At 40.2% G+C, this 26,079-nt stretch overlaps 1 protein-coding gene across 1 annotated transcript; it reads left to right on the top strand.

The window, feature by feature from the left end:
* cerk (ceramide kinase) lies at positions 1–25,900 on the top strand. Its single transcript, XM_066723631.1, has 13 exons — positions 1–337; positions 10,887–11,018; positions 11,501–11,623; positions 11,957–12,082; positions 13,433–13,499; positions 14,359–14,504; positions 17,471–17,545; positions 17,742–17,894; positions 18,098–18,203; positions 18,860–18,942; positions 19,966–20,171; positions 20,742–20,950; positions 23,826–25,900. Exons 1-13 carry the CDS (start codon positions 199–201, stop codon positions 23,911–23,913), a joined length of 1,653 nt encoding a protein of 550 aa, XP_066579728.1. The 5' UTR covers positions 1–198; the 3' UTR covers positions 23,914–25,900.
* Positions 25,901–26,079: the final 179 nt, after the last annotated feature.

Genomic DNA, 26,079 nt, shown 5'->3' with positions numbered 1-26,079 from the left:
GCTTGCAGAGTAAATAAGAGGGATCCGCTAGACAGACAGACGGCACTGCCACTGATGAGCCCGGCAACCCGGTCCCGACACCCGGCCTCAGCCTCTCCTCCAAAGCCCTGCGCAGCCATGAGCGGGCTCAGATAATACCCACAGAGCCGCAGCACAGGTCTACAGTCTCAGTTCGCTGGGACTCCGTGGTGTCAAGTAATGGAAAAACAGCCCACAGTGCTGACCTCCCAGCTGTGGATCAAAAGCAGGGCTCACGAAGTCACCTTCAACCGGGCGCTGCTGACATGGAGGCAGCTGGAGACGGGCAAGAAGCGGGTCTCCGGGCCCCTCCGAGCCGGTACGTAGGGAGACAATGTGTGTGTGTTTGAAGGCGGTGGCGAGGCCGGCGGTGATGCTCTCTGAAGCCCCGTCGGCTCTTTGTTACAAACTTGCCAAGTAAAGCAGTGACGCGCCGGCGCAGTTGTAACAATGTTGCACAAGAAGCGGCCGCTGAATTAACATGTAACGCAGGACGGGATTAAAAGACACAAAAACAGCAGCCATTGCCCTTTGGAAACGCGCATGTGATTGTACTCGTCAGTGCTCGGGTCTCCTGCTCTGATGTGCTGGTTTGAGGAGTTTTTTGGTGTCATTGAGGGCCGTGTCCAGTGTCATTTGATCTGTTGCGTAGGGTCAGAGGGGTAGTTGCGGGTGAGAGAGGCATCCTGTGCGCAGTCCGCTGTTTGTCTGACAGCTGGGCCGCAGACGCTCGGCGGATCAAACGAAGTGCCGGTCGTGCTGCGCAGGTGTCCGCAGGTCTGCGCCGATCCGCCAATGGGATTGGGTAGATCTGCACAGAGCTGCGGGCATCTGCGCAACAGGAACGGGAGCCGATCTGAACCTGCGCTCATCCCGCTGAGAGGCTGAACTGAAAATACCTGAGCACGCAGTTTTGAAATGCAATAAAAGCCTTACACAATCACTGCGAATTACACCCACACGGATTGTGTATATATGCTTGTAATCTGTACACTGAACCTGTCTGTGGGGAGTTTACCTCTCTGTCCCAGTACACAAGCCTTGTGTCAGCCTGTGAATGTATTACACCATGAGCAGTCATACAGAAATACAGCTAAGACATGAAGAAATTAACATGAAGTGTTGGCCTACTTCATGGGCTATTTGTGTGTGTGTGTGTGTGTGTGTGTGTGTGTGTGTGCGCTAGGATGTTGGGCATTGTCTGTGATGTATAACAGTCTTAATCATCCACTAGACTAGAACATGTGCATATGATGTGCTTGTTTGTTTATTGTTAATGTACATCTACAAGCCTGTTATGAAGAGTGGTGGTTACAAAGAGTGAGATGTAAAATATTTCCCTTATTAGATTTACATCTTTAAATCAGGCATAATTCTGACATCTTACAAGTAAGATATCCCTTGTTACCGTTTGAGTGCAATTTTTGCTGACAAGTCTGGCCTAAAAATATGTCACCCAATCTTAAAGCCAAGAGAAATAGCCTCAGTTCCTGGAAAGATACTGAACCACCTCTATTGGCATTGTGGAAAAACACTGTGCTTCATTAATCTGGAAAGAGTATGATATACATTCTTGGACACATTCTCTGAATTTACAGAAATATGGAATATGTGTAAAGTTATTATTTAAAACTGAACCATTATAAATTAATTATTTCAATGTTTCTGTATTTAAAAACCCAATAACATATATAATGTTTGAACTACCCTAAGCTATCATTTACATTGTGTGACTATATATCTGGAATGATATCTCATCTATTTGTAGTATATTGTGAACAACAAGCAGTAATGTATTTATTAATGTACTTTGTATTTAATATGTTGGCAAATTAACTATTTTTTACTTTTTATTGTATGTATCTTTTAAAACAATACAATGTTAACTGGACTGGAAAATGTACTGCTATGAAGAAAATCAAAGCTCAGTTTCAAATGCTTTGTTTTGGTTAGAAGCAAAATGTTTTTATTATACAAAAACTCATCCCATTTGGGGACTTTACACCAGTCCCTGCGAGGAAATATTCAGTTATAAATGTATACAGTCTGACACAAGAGCCAGGGGAGCCATTTTATCTGGCATGTGACCAGTTCAATATTTAGCCACTTGAGTGAAGGCTGTGGTAAAAATCCATTTAATGTTTTCATCCTGATTTATGAAGTGCCCACTATGGCAAATGCCGTTGAATTGATGTACGGCCGAGTCCTGAAGAACCAGCATTGAAGGCTCTCAATTAAAAATGAGTGTAGTGGGAAACAGGGAGCAGAGTTGTCAATATTGGGCCTGATCCTTTTAAGAGGCGTGCTTTGAGAAACCCTGAAACTAAGTGAAGAGAAACCACAGAATGGTTTAAGATTTACATGAGAATTTAATGAATATGAACTGGATTATTCAAGAACAGTGTCTGTTAACACATTGGGCCTGTAGTCTTGATGCTGACATGTTACTTTTCCGTACTTTTCCATTACACTGCAACACATCCTTAATTATAGAAGCAAATTTGAGCATCAAGTCCAATTACATAGTCAAAGGTAATTGATTAGACGGTCTGTGAAGTCGAACATGAATCCTGGGTCCTTATTGGCTACTGTATAGAAAAATGTCTGGGAAAGTATGCAAGGTGAAAATTAAAGCAAGGCTGTACTGTAAAAACCAGAGAACTTTGCTTATAATGGCAAAAATAACCTCTGGGCACTTTATCTGCAACTGAATTATTTCTACCTTATTGTTTAACTAATTATACTGTTATTATTGTTAACCTGAAGCCTGTAAATAAAAGTACTTATTTGATTTCACCAGTTATGGTTTAATTTCAATACCTGAGAGGTTGTTTGGTATTACAACCAGAATAAAGTGGACTGTGAGGCCTAGAGTATTTGTATTTCACCTCACATTTTCACTCTCCAGCAGCCCATCCTCAGAGATTGCTTTACCTCTTGTTGAAACATGAAGACTGTACTTCTGAAACTCATCTGTGAGTCTGGAATTGAAGAAGTCGTGCAGCAAGAAGGGTTTTCATGCCAGGTGTAAACATATTTCCATCTTGGCAGTTTAAGGAATAACAGTTTATCGTAACATCTCTGACACCTGGGTTATTGTTTTACTAAATAATTCCCCTACATTATTTCCAGCTTTCAACGAGTGCTCTGGTGCCGGTGCTTCACAGAACGTGCTGATGTGTCGAGCAATTATTTCACCGTAATTCCTGTTTAATCGTTCTGCTGTCAATGTTTTTTTCTTGGTACTCCCAGGCAGAACGATCGTACAGAAATGAAAAGAGCGCATGATCGTTTGACACTCCCACAAGATATATGTGTTGCATTACCTTTGAATTATTGATCATACTTGGTTAGTTTCCGTGCTCAATCAGTTAGTTATACTGGCAGCTGGTCTTCCACATCCACTTGCCTGCTGGTCATTTATAAATTGATTTACGCACTTAACTGGGCTGCAGACCTTTGATATGGATTATTTTTGGCAAAGGTAATGTAACCATTAAAATGATGGGGTATCAATTAATGATCAAATCCTAAACCTAATAAAAAGGCTACACTGGTACTGAACAACAGTGTTTTAAATGCATTAAATAGTTTGCTCAAATTAGAGGCAGCATCTGTTTAGGCCTAGTTTTTCAAACCGTTGTATAACAAAGCCTTTTCATGACCTGAAGTAGACTGATTAATTTAATTTTAATTATTTGATTAGGAGAACAAACCAGAAACATGAAATGACCGTAGGACCTTGTGATCGTGTTAAATTCTAAGGTACCCGAGTGGTTTGCATGCAAAATAATTGGTTGCTTTTCTCTGTTGTTCATTTATAATCGAGCTCCGTGTGCCTTTAGATCGGCTGAGTTTGGGTTCTTTTGGGTTTTCATTTTGTTCATTGGTGTTCCATATGTAGTAAAAACAAACCTCACAAGACCAGTTTTCAGCCATGTGGCTCGCATGCACAATAACCGTTTTATGTTTTTACCAAAATAAGAGCTGCATTTGTAAACAGCAGTTAGAATGAGATCATTGCATTTACTGTACGATGAATGTACTGGACATCTCACTGTATTAAGAGACTGGTTTAAACCTAAGCTTAGGCCTATATCCATTTGAAAAAAAAAAAAACTTTAAAAACATTTTACTCTGATTAATTCCTCTGAAAAGATCATGTATGATATGTAAGGAACAAGACTATAATCATGTTTACTGAACAGAAGGTGAAAGCTTCAAATTATACATCAATAAACAATCTTTATAGTATAACTTGTCCTTAACACAATGTTGCAGATTTAAAAGCTGTGCTGGTTCTATCTTATCTGCCTTCACTATTTGCTGATCAGTTTTGCACGTCAGCTATTGATGACTGTATGCAGGAACACGTAAAACAATATTTTCAGGGAGACTCTCAACATGTTTTTGCTTCACTGAAGACAAATTGTCCAGATTGTTCTGCAAATCATCCTGTAAACAAGTTTTCAAACCTTTTTTTATTTAGGCAAGAACATATATTCATTGTTAAAAGTATTAGGCCCATCAGTTAATGTGTATGTGTAATGTGTTCACTTTTAAACCCTTCTGTTTGGCCCTCAACACAAGATCTGTTTTGTGGCCATTATGGTAATGAAGTTCCTGAAATGAAGACGGCGCTGCAAGTATGCAAACATTTTAATTTAAAATAATATGTAGTGTTTATTTCCTAACTCTGTGTCTCACATTATTGTGATCATGTTGTAATATTATACTGAGCATTTTTAGACATGTTCTCATCAGGAATTAATTCGACAGATGACCGATAAGATTGCAGTTTATCAGCCTACAGCACTAAATTTAAAAATCCTACCTACACATTGAATTAAAATTAGGAGTTGAATGGGTGTTGTAATTACAGAGCTGAGTCAGCTGTGTGTTCATAATGTAGAGTTTGTTTGGCTCAAAAGCTAGCCTGAAGTCAAATATCAAGTGAAACTGAAAGGTGCAAAATATGATGATGTTCAACGTTTGCTACAAGTCCCTAACTAGAGCAGCATAATAGTCTACTTCCTCAAAATGTATTATGTTCTGTCCTTTATTAATACAGTATGTATTGTACAGGAACCCTGGGACGAATTGTACGCTTTCAGTTTTAAAAGTGGGGGATTTATCATCAATTTAATTCTCGGTACTTTCCAGAGTCTCCAGTTTTTAATTTCCGTTTGCACAGAAAACGGAATGTGTTGACAATGACAAGCACCCACTCTGTGAATCGGGTCATGTTTGTTTTTCTGAATCGCATGATCTAACACAATAGTGGAAAGTGTACACATTGCAGTGCAGTTAATGTATGGAGGATCAATCATGTGAGACCTGATGTTTCCATCTTAGCAAGGGATTTACTGCTGAGGAAGGGTGTGTATGTTTTGTAGCTTCTGTAACATACTTTTTCTTACCATAGTGAAGGAAAAAAGGGTCCTGTACATTTCTATTAATTTAACAAAACGACATCATGTTAGACATTGTATTAAAACTGCTTGCCTCTCTCATCTTTGGAAACTCACCCATTATCTGATATTACAGTATATTCAGTTACTTCCTTGTGACAAGTATGATTCATTTAGCAGAAGAATGCCTCGGGTTCAGGTCTTTAAAGGGGTAAGGTGACACCATATTGGATTTTACGGGAGCTTAACAAAAGCATGTAGTCTGTAGCTATGGTTCTGGAGTTCAATAAGAGTTTAGCATGGAGGGAACTGAATACCAGGTATTTCTTTAAAGTAGATAATGTGCCTTTTGTGCAGCTGAAACGCAAACTGCTTACTTGCAGGAATAAGGCCTTTGATACAATCACTGGCAAACACACGTTGTCTTGTGACTGACAATAAGTTAAGCCTCTGACCTAGAAATGGTGAAGGTGAGGCCGTTGGTGGGGGTTTCTGGTATGGAAAGACGGTCTTCTCCTGCCCTTTTGCCCACCCTGACCAATTTGACACCTGTTACTGGAAACCTGCTGCACCTTTTTACTTATTTTCCACTCCAGATGCATTATGGAGTATTATGTTATCAGTATGACTGTGTAAAATCTATGGATTAATCAGACGTGTCTTCCTGATACATTTGTTCCTGATAGCAGCAGGTTTAACTGACAAAACCGCTTTCCAACAATGTGAAATAATATTCCCATAGATGGTTATCGACATGTGAAGTAAAGTTTTGTAGCACGTGCACAATACCCACTTCGGTGTTTTCAATCTATTCTGGCTTCTGAAGAGATCAACGTGACCTGTAGGCCTGTTGTTTCTAAATAAAACACTAATGTTGTGTTAAAATATTAAACCACTTAGACCATACACTCATGTAGCAGCACATTTAAAGGGGCATTGAATATGTCACTTATAGTACTTGTCCTGATAGCTCATTCAGATCTGATCAAACGGTGTTTCAGACACTTGCGATCCAAGTGCTTCTCTTTAAACAAGAAGTCAAACGGCGTGGAAAGCCATGTTTGGCTCAGTGAATGGCCGATTTAAATATCGGCTCTCCTTTTCCACAATCCTGGGGAAAGCTCCCATTGAAACACAACCTCGCTGGGTCTGGCTTCATGCAGATGTCTCCAGTGCCTTAAAAAGAACGAGTGTCTGAATTCCTGAGATTTCAATGAGCTTGGCAACAAAAAAAGTCCAAGTACAAATTGGAGAATGATACCATTGTAAAGAGCACAACAGCACTTGCAGTTATGTGCTGCAGTTCGCAAGGCAACTGGAACAAGTGCCCAGACTAATTTAAATTCAATAATTTTGTGAACGGCATTGTTTTCATAATCTCGTGATGATCCGCTTCGGCAGAGATTATACAGAGATTATTGATTTTTATATCCCAACTAAATGTGCACATCTTTTTCTGTCAGAGCTGTTGTCGGTGAAGGGATGTAACAAGGTGTGGTGCACATTTCAGATTCAAAAATGGAAAAGAAAAAAACGAACGCCGACCTCACCTCTAATGAAGAGGGTGCAGGACTGCTAATCCTATTAGCATGAACACTGAGCTCTTTAGTGTCTGAACTGCATGGCCTCTCCTCTCCTAGACTGTATCTGCTGCCTGACGCCATCGTGACATTAGCTCCCTTCCGAATTCACTTTCCAACCGCTCTCTCCAAGCTCCTCGTTAATATTTAATATTTAATTTCTGTACTAACGCTTTGTCTTGTATGTTTCCCACTCTGTTGTAACATAAGAATATAAAGTGTATGGGCTACATATTGAAGGCAATTGTTTCTTGTTTAAATGTACCTAAAAGCTTTAAGAACGTAAAATAATCGAAAGAGAGAATATAATTAAAGAAATTATGAATAGCATTTTGTTGATGGCATACAGAACTAACTATATTTATATATGTGTAGGGTGGGGCTTTTTTCTTAAGTTTAATGAAGTTTCTTCCTTATTCTCAATCAGATGAATACAAATAAAATGAAGGCCCCCAATTATATTTTGTAACGGCTCTTTGTACAAAATGCTTCATTCTTACAGTTAATAATGACCAATTCACAAAGCTGACAACCTCCTGCTCTGTAACGTGAATCTCTCTAGCATCTTCAGGTTTATTGTCTAACTGTGCTTTTTAATGTAATGTAAGAATGAGAAGAGCTACAGAGATACGTGCCAGTCTTGCCTGCCGTTTTGTTTGTCTATTTTTCCGCACTGCATGAACATAAGCCTGTACACTCTCGAAATGAGCAATCCTCAGGAGTGTTACACCAATGATCCTCGCTGTAGATGAGACCAGAATGGGCTCCTTCATATCATCTTATCATACCGGCCCAAAGGGCAAATGAATTTATTCAGTTACTGAACAAGGTTATCCTATTCCATTTTCATTTTTTCGAGTGATGAAATCTTTTATTTCTAAACTTGGTTTAGATGAACCAGAACACCCTTGTGTACAGTTTTCCCTAACTGGAGGTCGGTTCTGCAGAGATTTGTGAGCGCTGCCTTCTCTATTCATGATATTAGACTGGCATTACAGCCCGGGCATTATGGTGGCATTTCAGCTCGGACAGAAGTGTCCCACTGTGCCCTGTATAGAGAGGAGTGCGCTTGGTTTCTAAGGCAAAGTGATCGCTGTATTCCCTTTGTGAGAGTGAGACGCAGATCTGTCGCTGTTCCCCTCCAGGTTTCTGCCTGGCAGAGGTTCTCCACAGAACGAGAGGAGTGACTCCAGGTAGGAGCGTCTTTCTCCTGGGTGGTGAAAGCTGTCGTGCAGTGCAGTGGGTTCATAGTTCATGCTCTGTATTTGATGGGGTTCTAGAAACTAAACCGCATCCCTCCAATCAGCAACGTTCCTGGTCTAAAACAACATGTGTATGTGTGGATACAGTGGAGCATTTAATTTGTCAAAGAAAGGGAAGTTTGGCTCTCAAAAGATCAATCCGAATAAGTATGACTGCACAAAAAAACTGATGTTGCAAACCCTTATATTTTCAGAACTGAACCGCTCACCTGCATCCGAGTAATTGACTGCACGTACAAAACAAAAAACATTCCAATGAATGATCAAATGGCTGATAACGTTGCTATTTTGAGAACTAACCCCCATTGTACATCAAATACAGTGCTGTGTGCTCTTCTCTTGTAGTTTTTGTCTTTGATATTTACCTGTGCTGTGTGGTAGTGTTACATGGCTTAATCATTTGTTAATGCTACTTCACTTTCAATGCAAGCTTCTGCGTTGCGTTTGGCTCTTATGGACGACGCATTTCCTTGTAATATTCTTTGTTAAATACATGTTTTTGTGCTCTCTATATGTAATTTACATTTTTAAACCATCCCACTTTATGAATGAAATCCTGGGTATTAGGTGATGAGGACAAAACCAGCTAAATATGTTTGTAACTAAACATTAAAAACTGCAAGCAGGATGTTATCTCTACTCCACACTTGCTCATTTTGTAATGAAGACACTTACGCCTATCCTTAAGCTTTACAAAAGGACACATGCTCGTCAAATAAAGAAATGTCGTGCCCGTATTAAAGGGATACTATTTAAAAGGCAGTTGTATTCTGGTCAGGGATACAGGGTGTCAAATTATATAGTTTCTGCCCTATCGGAAAATGCACGCTTGTTTCAAATGTCTAATTCCGAGTTGCCTCCGACAGACCTGTTTGGGCAGCTTACGTTTTTCTAGGTGTTGCATAGCAGATGAAATAGACAATTTATACTGTGAAGTTTCCACCGACAACCAAGAGATCTCCCGTGGTTTATAGATGTGTATTAGAGCCGATGTAGTCCCGTGTTATTGCAAGGCATCAGGGAAAATTGGAGCAATATGGAAAATGCCCAAATGAAAATTCAGAGATGTTCTATATTCTATCAGCGGTGCTGGAAGCCATGTAAATTTAAATGAAGGTTTTAAATTTGAATCTATATATTATTCCCCCTTGGTAACCCATGCAATACTTTAAGACCCGATATCCCTTCTTGGATGAATCGTGAAAACTTGGATTTATTTTGTGCCAGTGTGTACCATTTTTAAAACTTTTAATTCTAGTCACGTTTGGCTGTATAATCCCGTTACATAACTATCCTCTCTGCTATGCCCTTGTGCTTTCAAAAGCAGGCAGTCTCACTGATTGCCACCTGGAATAGCAGAGGTAATTTTTTCTGGCATGGTTTGAAGATTGTTTTCACACTCGCAATAAAGCTGATTACATGTTTTAGCTCCCTGTAAGCTGTGGCTTTTCCCCAGCACTGGTGTTTCAGAGAAGAGCTACTTTATCTTAAAGATTCTCCAAAAGCAAAGCAGTCACAACCCAACTACGGCTTCCAACAGTTTCTCAACAGCTAGACATTTAAGTCGAGTTGTATTGGAATAATCTGACTTAGAAGCTTGAGTTTAGCATAAATCTGGTCATAAATTTTAGTTTATTGCACAGATGCTAAGAAATGCAACCGAAAACATCTGATTCACATCGAACCAGATAAATAAAACTGAAGTAAACAAATGTTATCTTCTCGATTTATTTTAGAATATGATGCATCATTCTTGTGCGCATCTGCCATTAGGATTGCCTTCTATAAATCAATTTATACCTTGAGCAACATAAACTTGATTCTTCTAAAATTTTTTGAAGAACGCAGTACCAACTCCAAAAAAAATTGTTTACCTCGCAGCTCAAAAGTACAGAATTCTGTTCTTTTTGGGCATCGATGTTATTTGTCAGAATTAATTGATTTTCTTTTTCAGAGGCCGGGGAACCATTTGTCAGTAACTAGACCCACACTTACGGTGGATTTCTGTACAGTTCTTCAATCCTCAGGCTGTATTTTCATGTCGTGTAGCCACATCTACTCATAGCAGTGATATAGGCCTACAATTCCAAAATGTAAAGTGTGAATGCTAATGATTTCACATGGATAATGTTCAGAAGTATTTAGTACCGTTTGGTGGGTGTTAGGATTATGAGAAACTTCAAGCTAGATTATAGTTCAAACTCATGTTACTAAGACCTGGCTCTATAGTGCTTCTTTCCTTGAGGCTGAATCACTGTTCCCCCCCGGTCATTCATTAAACGTAGTGCTTCTGGCTCCATATCCAGATGCACTTGATGACTTAAGAGAGCAGCTAAGTTATGCGCTGCTGAATGAGATAGTCGTACTGCAGGGGAGCCCAGCCCTGGTCCCAGAGAGATGCAGTATCTTCAACGTTTTGTTCCACATAAGCATTGGCCCACTAATTATTGTATTCACAGGCCCGATTTCACTTCTCAGGAGGGTCACTATATGCTAATTTGTGCGACGGGTGCCTCTTCTTGTGTACTGGCCTAGATGTGATGTACAGTTTGTGGATTTTCTTTGTGACAAACAATGGGAATAGATTTTAATGTTTGTTTTTTGCTGTACTACAGGTAACCGCTGTGTGCCTGTGTCCGAAATTATTGCCGTTCGAGAGACAGAAGTGGACTGCCAAACGAAAGACAATGGGAAATGGCAGAAGATGTCACAGAAAACATCTGAGGCGTATCCGTACGCCTTCACAGGTATGAGAACGAATGGTTTCTTTAAAAAAGGACTGATTTATGCTGCAGGTGCAGAATGTGGGCAATAATTTAAGTCAGTAGTTTTCAAACTGGTTCTGGAGTGCCCCCTGCCCTGCTGGTTTTTGTTCCAACCTAGGTCTTAATTACTTAATCTAATGGTATATTGCTTTGTTAGTTCAATTAAGGGTTCAATTAAGTAATTAAGACCTAGGTTGGAACAAAAACCAGCAGGGCAGGGGGCGGGCAGGGGGCACTCCAGGACCAGTTTGAAAACCACTGGCTGGTTAATAGAAGGGAAGTTTCTGATTGGTCAGTTTGTTCTGTCCCTGTGTGTGTGAGCAGTGTCCTGATTGGTCAGTTTGCTCTGTCCCTGTGTGTGTGTGTGTGTGTGTGTGTGTGTGTGTGTGTGTGTGTGTGTGTGTGTGTGTGTGTGAGCAGTGTTCTGATTGGTTGGTTTGCTCTGTACCCGTGTGTGTGAGCAGTGTTCTATGTGGATCGAGCCGGGCAGCACCGCTGGCGTTGTGGCAGTGTGACGTTCTCCAGCAGCAATGCGGTTCTATGTCAACACTGGGTCCAGTCCATCAAGGAGCAGCTGGCATTGCTAAGTAGGTTCTCAATGTCTTGCATCATTTGGTTTTATTTGACTACACGGAGGTATTAGTGTGTCCCATGTTGTGACTTGAAGGGCCATAATGGTTTGTGTGGCCAGCATGTGATATTTATTGTCTTCTCTCTCCTGGGTACCTATTCCTTACTAAAAAGCCCCCTTTTTTAAACAGTGTTGTTCTTGTACCTCTTCTATATTTTGCTTTCTTTAAGACGGTGGCCAATTTAAATAAGACTCAATGTAAATTGGAATTCCGTGCTATGTTTGAAATCATAAGTTTTAGAATCGCCCCGCTGCAGTTCATTATTAAATGTGTCCAATTGTTTCACAGCATGTCGACCGAAGCACTTGCTGGTGTATATTAATCCATACGGAGGAAAACAACAGGGCAAGCAGATTTATGAACAGAAAGTGGCTCGGCTCTTCTCTCTGGCTTCGGTTTCCACGGACGTGATTGGTGAGTCCGTCAGCCCTGTGCATTAACATAAAAAAAGTGTTTATGGCCTGCAAATTGATTTCAGCAGGCAAATAGCCCAGATAGCGGACATGGTAGGAATATGATTTTATTTATTGCTCAATCCATCAGCAAAATACTATTATGAAAGCTTTGATGGTCGATAAACATGAGAATCCAGCAGCATCAACTATTTATGGGCGTCTTAAGGAAGCTGTTGGTTATATTGACTATTGGTTTTTCATAATAATCATCATTTATAGCTACCATACTCAAGGAAAAACATATATATTATAATATATATGTGCGAGTGTGTTAATGCCTTAAAACTAATATTGGTCCCTCATGAGGGGATACAATTTTGTTAATGCCTTTGAGCTGCTTTTAAAATTAAAGATTTTGGTTTAATAAAGATTGGCTTTTTGTAGGCAGCCCCTCCAAACATTATTGAATACAGTTTATGTATCATTATTAAAGGTGAACTTGCAAAGAACCTGTGGAAACAAAGCGAATAGTCATCAGATTGTGGTGCACCCTGTTTGTGTGTGGATGGGGATGGGGGATTTTGAGAAATGGATGAGACAGTTTCTCTCTTAGCATCTGCCAATTTGCAAACTGCCAGTAAACTATCTTTGACCTTTTATTACTTCTGTGTTTGTTGCTTTGCTGTTGCTGTAAGTTTCCATAAAGGAACTACTATATGGTCACTGTATAAGGAATCTCTTTGAATCAAGGTTGAGTAAGTAACCATCTAAGTAAGCGGACTGATTCTGTTCAGAGAAATGTCTCTGGCTGTCAGGCTGTTGTCCATTCTCTCCCTGCAATTGCCTGAATAAACTACTTTGACAGATTCTGCAACCCAACCTCAGAGTGAAGATTCATTTTCTTCCGCAAACCTCAGACAGACACTCGCATGAATATCAGTCAACGCGGCTCGGTGCTGTTCACAGACAGTGTCCTGTGATGCCAGACCACACTGTTGTTTTGTACCCGTGCTGGAATCCAGGCATCACTTAATTAACCAGAGCAAAAGCCCCTCTCTCAATGTCAGAGTTAGTTGGGCTCCATTGATGAGAGACTCAAATGTAGGCCTGCAGTTCCTACGAATTATAGGCTAATGGGTTGTAGGCAAATGCGTTTTTTTTTTTTTTTCCTCCCTTAAAAGGCTGGTTGGTGGCCACTTGTACATCAAAAGAGTAGCTTTCAATCTCGGGACTCCTACTGCAACCGAGAGGCTGAATGCTTTCAACTGCATTGGTTTCCAAGGTTAAAAATAATAGTAATAATAAAGACATCAAAAAGGCCGGCATGTATGTGAGCTGAGACCCTGCTTATGTGCATTTGTTTCCTTAGTTACAGAGTGTGCGAATCATGCCAGGGACCATTTGAGAACTGAGGCCGACCTCTGGAAATATGATGGGTGAGTGTGAACCGAGGAGCACTTATGGAAGAGCTTGCTGTAATTATATTCCCGGCGAGGATTTTTAGTTCCTTCGGCGCGGACCCATTTCTGAAATTAAAAATCAAGCCGTACATAATGAATGCGCAGTGGCTCGGGGCCGGATCGCTGGCAGGAGCACGTCGTGGCTGCTTCGAGAATATCCCGAGGAAAGTAATTACCGTTGCAGAGGTTGACTGTGAAATCCAGTCAACGCCATTATTGTCTGGTTTTCTGTTTCAAAAATAATGCTTAGTGTTCTGTTTTTTTGTTTTTTTTGTTGTTGTTGTTGCTTTTTAGTTTCTTACTGAGTTTTTAAATTGAACTCAAAGTGCAAAATGTTTATCTTAAAGCCACACCCAAGGCTTGATATCAATTAATCACTGGTACAATCCGATAAAGGCTATAAAACCATTAACTGATTAATGTGTTTGGCATTTGTGCAGATTTCCTACTTGTGATTCAGTCCAAAACATGTGGCCTCGTGTTAAAAAGTTACTGCTGTGTAACAAATGCTGTGACTGTCCTAAACTTGGGGACTAACCAACATGCTTGCCTGTTTGTGTTTAATATGCGTTGCACAAGAAGTAAAGTGTTGTGTGTTAATTAACTATTCCTTACTCAAGGAAAACAATAATATATAAAGTGCAGAGTGGAAACAAATACAGTAAATTATCTTTGTCTCATTATTTTTCTTTAATAGTCTAGAAAGAAAATGCCTTTGAATTTACTGCAGCTATTATATGATACAGAGAGGCACTTGCATCCCATGAACTGCCAAAGTAAATCTGTCAAGGTATTGATTACCGGTCAACACCCTGTACTTTCTAACATTTTGCAGCATTGTTTGCGTCGGGGGGGACGGGATGTTCAGTGAGGTCATTCATGGGTTAATCTCGCGGACGCAGAAGGACTCTGGAGTGGACCAGAACTGTACCAAGGAAAAACTGGTTCAGTGCAGCCTCCGGGTTGGGATTATTCCAGCAGGTAATTTACTGCCTTCTTAATAGCCATTATTATATTGTTTAGAATCTCATTTGGTGGTTAATTACTTTTTAATCTGAAGCATAGAAGAAATAATGTTACAAATCCAATCACCTAACATAATATAGCTTTGCTTTTCCACAAATGAGAAGCTTCCCAGTTCCCTTTCACCTTTAAAATGCTATTGCTGTCAGTTTCCACAAAGGTGTTCCAGTCCTGTGCCGAATCTCTTAAAGCTTTGAGTCTGAAAGTTATGTTTCTTCAAAAGAGGAATCACTTCTCTCTTCTGGAACCAAAATAACTAATTTATCGTGCTCTCCACCGGTCAGTGTGGCTGTGATTCTCACTCGAAACATGGCCAGAAAACCTGCAAAACCAATAAGGTGGCCTACAGGCTGCTGGTTTACATAATCTGAATGCGTTTCTGAGGAGCCGGTTTAAAAGGGCAAATAAGTAACGTGTTTCCTGTTACTGAACAAAAACACACTTGCACTATACAAAAAAGGTGTGTATTCACTTTACTGCTCTGCAACACCATTCCCTGCTCATTTCAATGACTGAGCAAGGACTCCTAATCAGCAGGGCCTCCCGTCGATTCCTGATGAGGCGCTCTGGCCTTTGAGGCGTTTATCACTTCCCTGTCCTGCTCCACGGCTATTTATAGTTTAGATGTGATAAAGAGGCTCTTCGATCAAAGAATCATACAGTAATGGGCAGCCAGTGTGTGCTTTGATTATGGAAACCTTTCCTAATAAGTTTCACTTATTAATAATTATCACACATGCCTACAGATAACTATATATAGCTTCTATAGTGTGTTTGTGTGTGGTAACATTTAGAAAATGATTAATCTTTACATTCTGTATCATTCACCCATGTATCAGTCATGGTTGGTGAATTTGCATCTGTAATGTGTTTACAATATACAGTACTGTGCAAAAGGTTTAGGCAGGTGTGAAAAAGCTGTAAATTTAGAATGCTTTCAAAAAGACGTGTTAATAGATTATATTTATCAATTAAATGCAAAGTGAGTGACCAGAAGACAAATCTACATCAAATCCATATTTGGTGTGACCACCCTTTGCCTTCAAAACAGCATCAGTTATTCTAGGTACACTTGCACAAAGTCAGGGATTTTGTAGGCATATAGTCAGGTGTATGATTAAACAATTATACCAAACGGGTGATAATGATCATCAATTCAATATGTAGGTTGAAACACAATCATGAACTGAAACAGAAACCGCTGTGTAGGAGGCATAAAACTGGGTGAGGAACAGCCAAACTCGGCTAACAAGGTGAGGTTGCTGAAGACAGTTTACTGTCAAAAGTCAGACACCATGGCAAGACTGAGCACAGCAACAAGACACAAGCTAGTTATACTGCATCAGCAAGGTCTCTCCCAGGCAGACATTTCAAGGCAGACAGGGGTTTCCAGATGTGCTGTCCAAGCTCTTTTGAAGAAGCACAAAGAAACGGGCAACGCTGAGGACCGTAGACGCAGTGGTCGGCCAAGGAAACTTACTGCAGCAGATGAAAGACACATCATGCTTACTTCCCTTCGCAATCGGAAGATGTCCAGCAGTGCCATCAGCTCAGAATTAGCAGAAAACAGTGGGACCCTGGTACACCCATCTACTGTCCGGAGAAGTCTGGTCAGAAGTGGCCTTCGTGGCAACAAGGCCAAGCGACTCAACTATGCACGAAAACACAGGAACTGGGGTGCAGAAAAATGGCAGCAGGTGCTCTGGACTGATGAGTCAAAATGTGAAATATTTGGCTGTAGCAGAAGGCAGTTTGTTTGCCGAAGGGCTGGAGAGCGGTACATGAATGAGTGTCTGCAGGCAACAGTGAAGCATGGTGGAGGTTCCTTGCAAGTTTGGGGCTGCATTTCTGCAAATGGAGTTGTGGATTTGGTCAGAATGAATGGCCTCCTCAATGCTGAGAAGTACAGGCAGATACTTATCCATCATGCAATACCATCAGGGAGGCATCTGATTGGCCCCAAATTCATTCTGCAGCATGACAACGACCCCAAACATACAGCTACAGTCATTAAGAACTATGTTCAGTGTAAAGAAGAACAAGGAGTCCTGGAAGTGATGGTATGGCCCCCACAGAGCCCTGATCTCAACAATCAAGTCTGTCTGGGATTACAGGAAGAGAGAGAAGAAACTGAGGCTGCTTAAATCCACTGAAGACTGTGGTTAGTTCTCCAAGATGTTTGGGCCAACCTACCTGCCGAGTTCCTTCAAAAACTGTGTGCAAGTTTACCTAGAAGAATTGATGCTGTTATGAAGACAAAGGGTGGTCACGCCAAATATGGATTTGATTTAGATTTTTCTTCTGTTCACTCACTTTGCATTTAGTTAATTGATAAATACAATCTATGAACATGTCTATTTTTTGAAAGCATTCTTGCTTTACAGCATTTTTTCACACCTGCCTAAAACTTTTGCACAGCACTTTATAAAGCCTTTGGGGTGGGAAGGGTGTTGTCCTTTCAATCTCACTAACTTCTAGTGCAAATCATCCTGTAGTTAATTTGGTCCATATGATGAATAATTTTGAAGATTATGAAGGTTCAATGACCTTGCTTACGTATCATTTTGACACTCACTAAAGCCAGTGCTGATTTTTTTTAATGTAGTGATTTCCTTGTTGTGTTTTGCGATAAACACTATTGTGTTCACTGGTAGTCATAAGGGTTCTGGAGTTCATGACATGTAATTGTGAAATAATTTGTCCAATCAGAGGGAGAGTAGGGAATCTGGTGGAAATGTTATTAAGGCAATGTTTGCTTGATGACTTCCAGTGTTGTAAGCTTTTATATGTGTTACATTATTGTAACAGGCCCTTCACCTTTACTATGTGGCAGCAGGTTAAAGTACCTTGTCATAAACTACAGTTTGCTGCAGTGAGATTGTCAATATTTAAGCTTTATTGTAACCTTTTACTCACTGTCCTAGGTTCAACCGACTGCATCTGCTACGCAACAGTGGGCATTAATGACCCGGTGACGTCGGCCTTGCATATTGTTGTGGGTGAGTAGATGCATTAACGTGTAGTATACACAAGTCCGTACATTATTTTTAGCAGATGCACCTTCCCTAATGTAATGCCAGATTGTCGAGATACTAGACCCCTGCCTGGGAAACACGCAGTATTACAGCCATTTGTGCATCAATGAGTATTTCCCAGGGTGTCCGCTGATGTGATTTCCATTAAATGTCCCCTCAGGCGACTCGCAGCCCATGGACGTGTGCTCGGTGCACCATAACAACACGTTTCTCAAGTACTCGGTGTCCTTACTGGGATACGGCTTTTACGGAGATGTGCTGACGGACAGTGAGAAGAAGCGATGGATGGGCCCGGCCCGATATGACATTTCAGGTCAGTAAAGATGGGCTTTGGAGAACAGTTGTAATTACATTTCAAGCAGTGCTTTAAGATGTCGTGATATCAAATGTAATTAAGGCTTTGAGAATAGTGTGTTACATCTTGATATTCTTTAGATTGTTGTTCTAGTGCGTATTGTTTGAGATGTGCTTAGATCTCCACACCCAGGACGCCGTCACTCACGGAGTCTTTTGTAGGTATCAAGACATTCCTGTCCCATCACTACTACGAAGGGACGATATCCTTTCTACCAGCCAACGATGTCTTGGGGAATCCAAGAGACAAAACCAAGTGCAGAGCTGGGTAATACAGGTTTATCTTTTTTAGGATTGAGCCCTTACACTTATCCAGAATGTATTGATCGAATACTATTCTCACCAGAGGCGGTTCTTCTGTGACGTGAAAGCTGTAGTAGTTTACGACCTGTGACTGAGAACAAGGAATTAATGAGTGTGATTATGATTAAATCAGCCGGTCCTTTAATTAACTTTTGTCTCATTAGAGCCTTTTTGTATCAGGTGGTTGTGTAACATTTTGAAGTGCCCTCCCTGGCAATGCAAGAAAAAATAAAACCTTAAAAGCAGAGCCAAAGTTGTACTAAACTAAATTACCAGGGTGTACTTGTGAAACTTTGTGTGAATTATTCTGATAAACATAAAGTTTAGAATTGAGAGAAGGCCATTCGCCCCATCGTGGTCGTTTGGTGTCCATTAATAACTAAGTGATCCAAGGATCTTATCCAGTTTCTGAATGTTCCCAAATTGTCGCTCAAACCACTTGGGCTTCAAGAAGGCCGTAGAGCTCCAGCAAAATACATGCCTTCAGTGCCTGCACTCAACATGGGGGTAATTTATGATGCTCTGTCTTATAATCAACCAGACTGTGGAAGGCATTACATTTAATGTAGTTTTTTGTAAGATGTTTCATGTGGGTTAATGTTGACTTTATTTAACCTTCAGTTGTTACATCTGCCAACACAATGGACAACTTCTCTCTAAAGAAGGAAAGGGAGGCAGGGGTGAGAGCGCCTTTAATGGGAATGGTAAGTAATTAGGTTTTAAATGTATTTATTTTGATATTTGACCAAACATCACATGAACTTACGAAAATCAAGGCCTGCTTGCAAATATGCACACCATGTTTATATACTTATTTGTTTTTGTATACAAAACATATCATACATTGCTGCAGTTTCTATTATGGCAGCTAGCTGAATGATTTCAACTGTTTTTTAATCATTTTAATGTGTTCAAGGGATCTAAAGATTTTCATCTCTCTCTATCAGAATATTCCCCCCTTAGCTATAAACACAGAGCTAAACTATATGAATGTTCAGATAGATGTAAAAGCGCTCGAGGCAATGTTTTGTTTAGTTTTTTCCCTTTCATCCATATCCGTATACTACATGCTAGCATTCAACCTTTTCCAGAAAGGCTGGGTTACATAATAGAAGCCAGCATTCATCATAATTTGGTTATGAAAATATTATATATTCTCACGTCCTCTTTGTAGGTAACATTTGAGTTGTTTATGTATTTTGTAGACTCCGAAGCAGCTTTGCAAAACATTTTCATTGTATAAAACTTTACTCCTTAGGGAACCGTAGTGGAAAAATTTAAATAAAATATAAACCCCACCTCACTCTGAAACGCAGTTGCGATCCGGAAACGCTTTGATTTCTCGTCTGAATGAGCAACTCCGTCTCGGCTGCTTATTGAAAGTGGGGAAAAAGCAAATGGCTTGAGGGCAGAATATGTGTAGTAATGACATATAAATGACTTTCTATGTATGCAAATGTATAACTTAATATACTCACAGCCAGTGTAAAAACAGGCATGTGTATATAGATGTTTGTGTATATGTGCCATTTAATAAGAAACACCCTTAATACTGTGTGGAGAAGTGGATGCCATCAAAAAACAAACCACTAAATGTAGGATGCAGATCTGTTTTTAGGAGGAAAAATCAATTTCTATCCCATTACAACTGTTTTGTGTGGAGGGATCCCATGCCACTGCAAGGCATGTTTGGGGAAGTGGATAACACTCATTTTGGGCTCTCGCAGGGGATGAAGGAGACTGGAAGGAGATCCAGGGGACGTTTCTGGCCATCAACGCAGCCAGCATGAGCTGTGCCTGTCCCCGCAGTCCCAAAGGCCTGTCCCCAGCTGCACACCTGGCCGACGGCACCACCGACATCATCCTGGTGCGCAAGTGCTCCCGGCTCAACTTCCTGCGCCACCTGCTGCGCCACACCAGCAACTATGACCAGGTGACCGTGCTGCCGCCCCCTGGTGCCCGTTCGGTTTCTGTGCTTCCTGTACATGTAAAACGCAAAAGCGATGCCCGTTTTCCACCGAGTCGCATCCGTCAATTTGAGCGGTCCCTATTTTTGATTGTACTACTTTTTTAGCTTTATGGATTCAGCCAAACACTTACACTGCACGTACCACGAAGCAAACCAGCAGATCTAGTTGTGTGCAACAACAGTGTTGTGTAACTTCCTTTTAAAATAATTAATTGGGATTATCTCCGGTGTCATTTTCAATTTCACATTTAAACACTCACAGCTGTAGAACAAGTGTGCTTTTCAATCACGCTACTGTTGGAAAACCAAAGCTGCGTATTTGAATTGCTGTTCTTCATGCATAATTTGAACATCGTAAAACAGTTAACTCTGCACAACAAGTCTGTACACACAGCTCAGCAGTGTGTGTGTGTGTGTGTGTGTGTGTGTGTGTGTGTGTATATATATATATATATATATATATATATATAATGTATGTCTTGCTTATTCCTGGAAGTTGCGTGATCTCATCAGAAAAAAAAAATGTATTTGCAGTTCGACCTCACCTTTGTGGAGGTGCACCGAGTGAGAAAATTCAGGTTCACGCCAAAGTACTGCAAGTCTGAAGACCCCGACTTGAAGGATGTAAGGAAGAAGCTCTTCGGCCAGATCTGCAGGGACCACCCGGCCTGCAGCTGCAGCACGGCAAACAGTAACTGGAACTGCGACGGGGAGATCCTCGACCACGCTGCGATAGAAGTGGGGTGAGCCACGGCGTCCGTTTAGGAGCTGCTGCTGACACACAACTAAGAGCTTTTAGGCAGCTTATGTTGGGTAGAATGAATCTACACACACACAAGGACAGAAGTAAAGCTATGGCATTGTTGAACCAGCAGACTGCCCTGTCAGTAACTGCAGCAACTTTATAATGAGGCGAATCTGCACAAGTAAACGCAAGGTAAAATACCAGACAACCCAGATACGCTGTCAGGATTCCTGGAGCAATAGTGCCATGTAGGTGTCTGTCAGTGGTACTGCAGCTGTCCAGGGGAAAGTCACTGCCAACCCGTACACTGGTCCATACACAACCACAACAACCACAATGGCTTCCTTCTCTCTGCTTCAAACGGCAACACCTTTCTTTATAGAGTTGGTCCACCACCAGCTTAGCAAGACAATCAATACCACTTGTCTAATTAAAATGAAGACAGTGGGGGCCGACAGGGCAGGAGGCCGTTTGTATCAGCACTGCAGCTCCAGCATTTATTATCCCAGCCAATCAGAAGCAGATCACCATAACCTACGTCATAATACTCTCAAATAAATTAAATCAAGAATAACCATCCTAATTGGGCAATCAAATGTCAACACACAGTTTGAAATGTATCCCCTGCTGGGACACATATTGGCATTACAAACGCAAATTTATATTCTGGAACCCTAATATGTGACCCTTCACACATTAAATTGCTTTCTGAGACTGGAAGAGCATAATCTAAAACATCTGCTCAAATGCATGTTTTAATTCTGACAAAATAGTGTAAATCACAAGTACTGATTTCTATTATAAATGTCATCTGTAGACCGATCTGGGAACAAGCACTTCAATCTTTGAACAATAATTGTCTCTGGTGCAGTACGTGCCATACAGGGCAGACATTCAAATGTAATTTTATGATTATGCGGTTTATAATTCTGTTTGCCACTGAGGTGTTTCTGGCTGAAGTCACTTGAAGGTAGAAAATTCGAAATCAGACATTTCTAGCAGTAGTGCTTATAGCAGAGAGAAACCAATTAGATGTTCATGAGTCATATGGGACATCCACTTAAATAGATATTTATTTAATATCCATTTCTAAATACTTCCTTGCCTATCTAATACAATCTGTGTATTGCATTTATAATTTGAATGCCTCCAAGTCATTTTAAACAAAGGTTTACTGCTTTCCTTCTGAATAATGACCCACAAAATGAAACCATTAACATTTGTGATACACAAAAGGACTCGGGATTTAATTGTTTCAGTGAGTTGACCTCAAAATATGATGTTGCGCACACAATTGCATAAGTATCAAAGGAGGATTGTGTAATTTGATTGATTAAACCACCGAAATACCCCCCTGGCAAAAGCAATTACGCATTTTGTAATTTTAGCATGGAAGTCCAGCTTTTCATGGGATTGCCCTCGTGCGTCATTGTAACTGATCAGTAAATTGTTTTATCAATGGAGCAGAACCGTGTAATGTACTTAATTTAATAGATATTCTGCTTTTAAAAGCGTATTCTCTTTTAACTAGAAATCCATTTGTGTATTGTGTTTTCCTTTCCAGTAATTGTTCTTGAAGTGAGTCAGCAAAGTAGCTCGTAGTTAGGATAAGTGATGGCTGGGGTGGGGGGTGATGCAAAACAAAAAGCTGTTGTTTATTTTGTTACTAAAATGGGGAGTAACAAATAACAGGGTTGCAAAAAGACCTTGCTTGTCTGCTTGTAGGTCTTGCAAGACTGTATGTAAATATACAAATAAACACAATGTATGTGAGAGATTTGGAAGATGTATATAGAAAATGTGAAAGTAATGCCTGTTTTTTTCTATATTTTTATGTATGTATTTTTCTATTTAATTCATATTCTAATATGCATACTAAAGCAGGATAAATAGTGCCACTATATTTGTTCATTTTAAAACTCTGGTAGATGCTTTAGGTATTTCTCAGCTATTCTTTGTCCGCTATTTCCAGGGAAATTAATTCGCTATATATAGAAATTGACAGAAAACTAGCTACTGCATTCAAATAATATATACATGATTAGTGTAGTGTAGGAAGCATTTAAAAAGAAAACATGGAAGTTATTTTCAAATATTAGTTACCTGTGGGGTGATATGATTTTCAATTAAATAAACAAGCTAGCCCAGCCAATTAAAAAGATTACTAACCTGTATTATGAAGCCTTAATGATTAGGATAGAGAGCTCCAAAAATAAATAACTAAGGTTTTTATTAATGTTTTAAACACGGGATTAAGACTACTGCTATTGTTTTTTAATAGAGGAAGATTTATGTACCACATTTGTCTGACTAATAAGATTTACATTCATGTTCAGATTGGGGATAAAAAATGTAAACATTCAAGTCGTGTACAATTCTGCAATGGTCTGGCCGCATACAGCTACGATGCCATTGAAATAACATCGTTGCTAGTGTATTTGGTGTTGAGCTTTGAGAGGGATCTTTCCTACAATAGTCGTAAACATACGGTGAAAACCCTATGAGTTGGGTTGTGTATTAGAACATAAGAACTTACGAAAGTGTCCAATCGAGAGGAGGCCATTCGCCCCATCGTGCTCATTTGCTGTCCATTAATAACTACGTGATTCAAGCATCCTATCCAGTCTGTTTTTGAATGTTCCCAAATTGTCTCTTCAGCCACATCGCTGGGGAGTTTGTTCAGATTGTGACGCCTCTCTGTGTGAAGAAGCGTCTCCTGTTTTCTGTCTTGAATGCCTTGAAGCCCAATTTCCATTTGTATTGTTGTATTTGCTGCGATCACATCTAAACATAGTTCGTTTCCCACAGTACATTAACACATGACACTGTCCTGGGATGTTATATTTACTGTGCTTATTATTTTGTCTCTCCAGAGTTCACTGCCAATTGATAAAGCTCTTCGCAAGAGGAATTGAGGAGAAGCCCATTTTTGAAGACGTCTGTGGCCCCTGTGCAGTTTAGACACCAGAAGCGAACAAACGACTGGAGCAATATCCTCAAAATCTATTTTGTGATAAGAACGCCCCTTCAATAGATGTTTTTAGCATTAAAAACTATATATTTAAATCGGATGTTGATGCAAAAACTAAAAACAAAACAAAAATTGCCAATGTTGCTTCAGTTTTGAAGAGAGAGTACCTTAAAACGTTTGCAATTACCGATGCAAACCGGGACGTCTGTGTACCAATGCGTTTCCTAGTTGATTCTTACTGCATTTATGGTGCTAAATCCTAGCTATGATTTTAAATGGCATTTCTTTAACACAGCTTTAGCGAGAAAGATACGATTTGATTCTGCCGTCATTCTTCACTCACTTTGCTTCAGGGAAACGAGGGGCAATGTGGGAAATGGGCACAGCCTCCCGAACCTGACTTTCATATTAGGAAGGATAGAAACATGAACTCATTAAGGATGTATGTTACTGCTGTAAAGCCACAACATGTGTTACTGTTGCAGTATGCATTTGTAGGAAGATTGCAAGAATGCATAACTTATGTTCAGGATACCACTGTTCATTTCTGCATTGTTAAACATCTAAGGTATGGATCACCGTCAGAATTTCAGGACTCAATATTAGCTGCCTCTACGTATATATTCCATGGGACTTTTTCCGTGGCAATTTAACGTACACCGCAAAAGCAAAATTAGCACTTTTCTAAGGATTTTGTGTACAGCATTAACGAATAAGAAAAAGACAAAAATACTCACCCAAGTCTTAACCTCTGGCTGAAACTTGATTCTCCTTCTTTAGCTTCATATGACATCTTGCAACTTGTCAATGCAAAGTATAGAATAACATTCCAGATGTAACGGTGGTCCATGTCACTCATGTCTCGCAGCAACATCTAAAGCTTTTTTTGGGGCGTTTAAGTAGTATTTGCTAAATATTTTTCCATAGAGAACAGGTATACTTGTTTACTGTACTGTACAATATATAACAAATCCATATTTTAAACGCAGGAATATATTTATTACTAATTACTGTAGGAAATGCAGGTATTTAATAAGGTTAGTGTATGTTCACTGTGTGAATAGCTTTCTAGCTGTAGTTTGGTTCCATCCAAATAACTACTGTGTACCCTTGAACCTCCACAACAACCAACTCCAAAATGGGTTTTCTGTGTAGTTGTGTTATTGCTGTTATCCTCATGACTCCACAATCGATTCAGTTTCCCCGATTTTAGCTTTGTGTTGTCCAGCACTTGCTCATCATGTAAGCTGCCATGAGCATCTTGTATGACCACAGCATTAAACATTTTGTTTTAGATTTTATGTTATTATGTTTATTTTAAGTTTCGCTGCTGAATTCTGTGCCTGACTGCAGGTCTAAGTGATTTATCAGGTGAAACTCTCCTGGCTCTTCTAATGATATTTATTTATATATATATATATATATATATATATATATATATATATATATAGCTATATTTTGTTCCATATTATGTAAGCAGCACATAACACCGATTTATGCACCATAACATGGACAGGAGAAGCTGCTGACAGTACTTGGATAGTCCCCCCGTGTATTGCTGCCATGCATTATAGCCTCATTACTCCACAAGGAGAAGGCTCATTTAGGGAAAGCTTGATTTCCCCTCTCAACACAACGGCTCAGTGTTGCAGACTCAGCAACACGTAAATAATCGTCTGAGCCACCGAACAAGTCTTTCTGCAGCCTGCCACACATTCCGCAGGGCCAGACCGTTCATCTCTAAAGGATGGCGCTCGGCTAAGTTCCCAGGCCAAAGGTGACTCAAATATCAATCAGTTATTCCTCACAGGGTACCTAAGTGGTTGTTTCATGACTGACTGGTTACAATCCCTTTATTATCTTGCTGGCTTCGAGATGACAATGGTTTGTACTCCACAAAGTTGATAACTGTTGTGTGGATTGTGTGATTTATTGGACATCATGTAAAAGGAATAAATAAAGGAAAAACAATTGGAAGCTTGGCTGTGTCTCGTGAATAATACTAATGGAGCTTCAAAGCGAAGTTCGGGAGAAGGACAACAACTGTCCAAGTATGAGCATCAGGTAACGGACACCGCATTCCAGAATTCACTGCTTTGCTCATTCAACACCCCCCCCATCACAGTAGCATCTTGGCTCAGTCCACTTAGCGGGGA

This window comes from Amia ocellicauda, chromosome 15 (genome assembly GCF_036373705.1).
Source record: "Amia ocellicauda isolate fAmiCal2 chromosome 15, fAmiCal2.hap1, whole genome shotgun sequence".
Taxonomy (NCBI): Eukaryota; Metazoa; Chordata; class Actinopteri; order Amiiformes; family Amiidae; genus Amia; species Amia ocellicauda.
This window is presented reverse-complemented; position numbering and strand designations above follow the sequence as displayed.

Coding starts and splice junctions, on each gene's coding strand:
- cerk (XM_066723631.1), top strand. CDS start 199: ATGGAAAAACAGCCCACAGTGCTGACCTCCCAGCTGTGGATCAAAAGC. Junction 338..10,886: donor CTCCGGGCCCCTCCGAGCCG/GTACGTAGGGAG, acceptor GCTGTACTACAG/GTAACCGCTGTGTGCCTGTG. Junction 12,083..13,432: donor GGTTTCCACGGACGTGATTG/GTGAGTCCGTCA, acceptor TTGTTTCCTTAG/TTACAGAGTGTGCGAATCAT.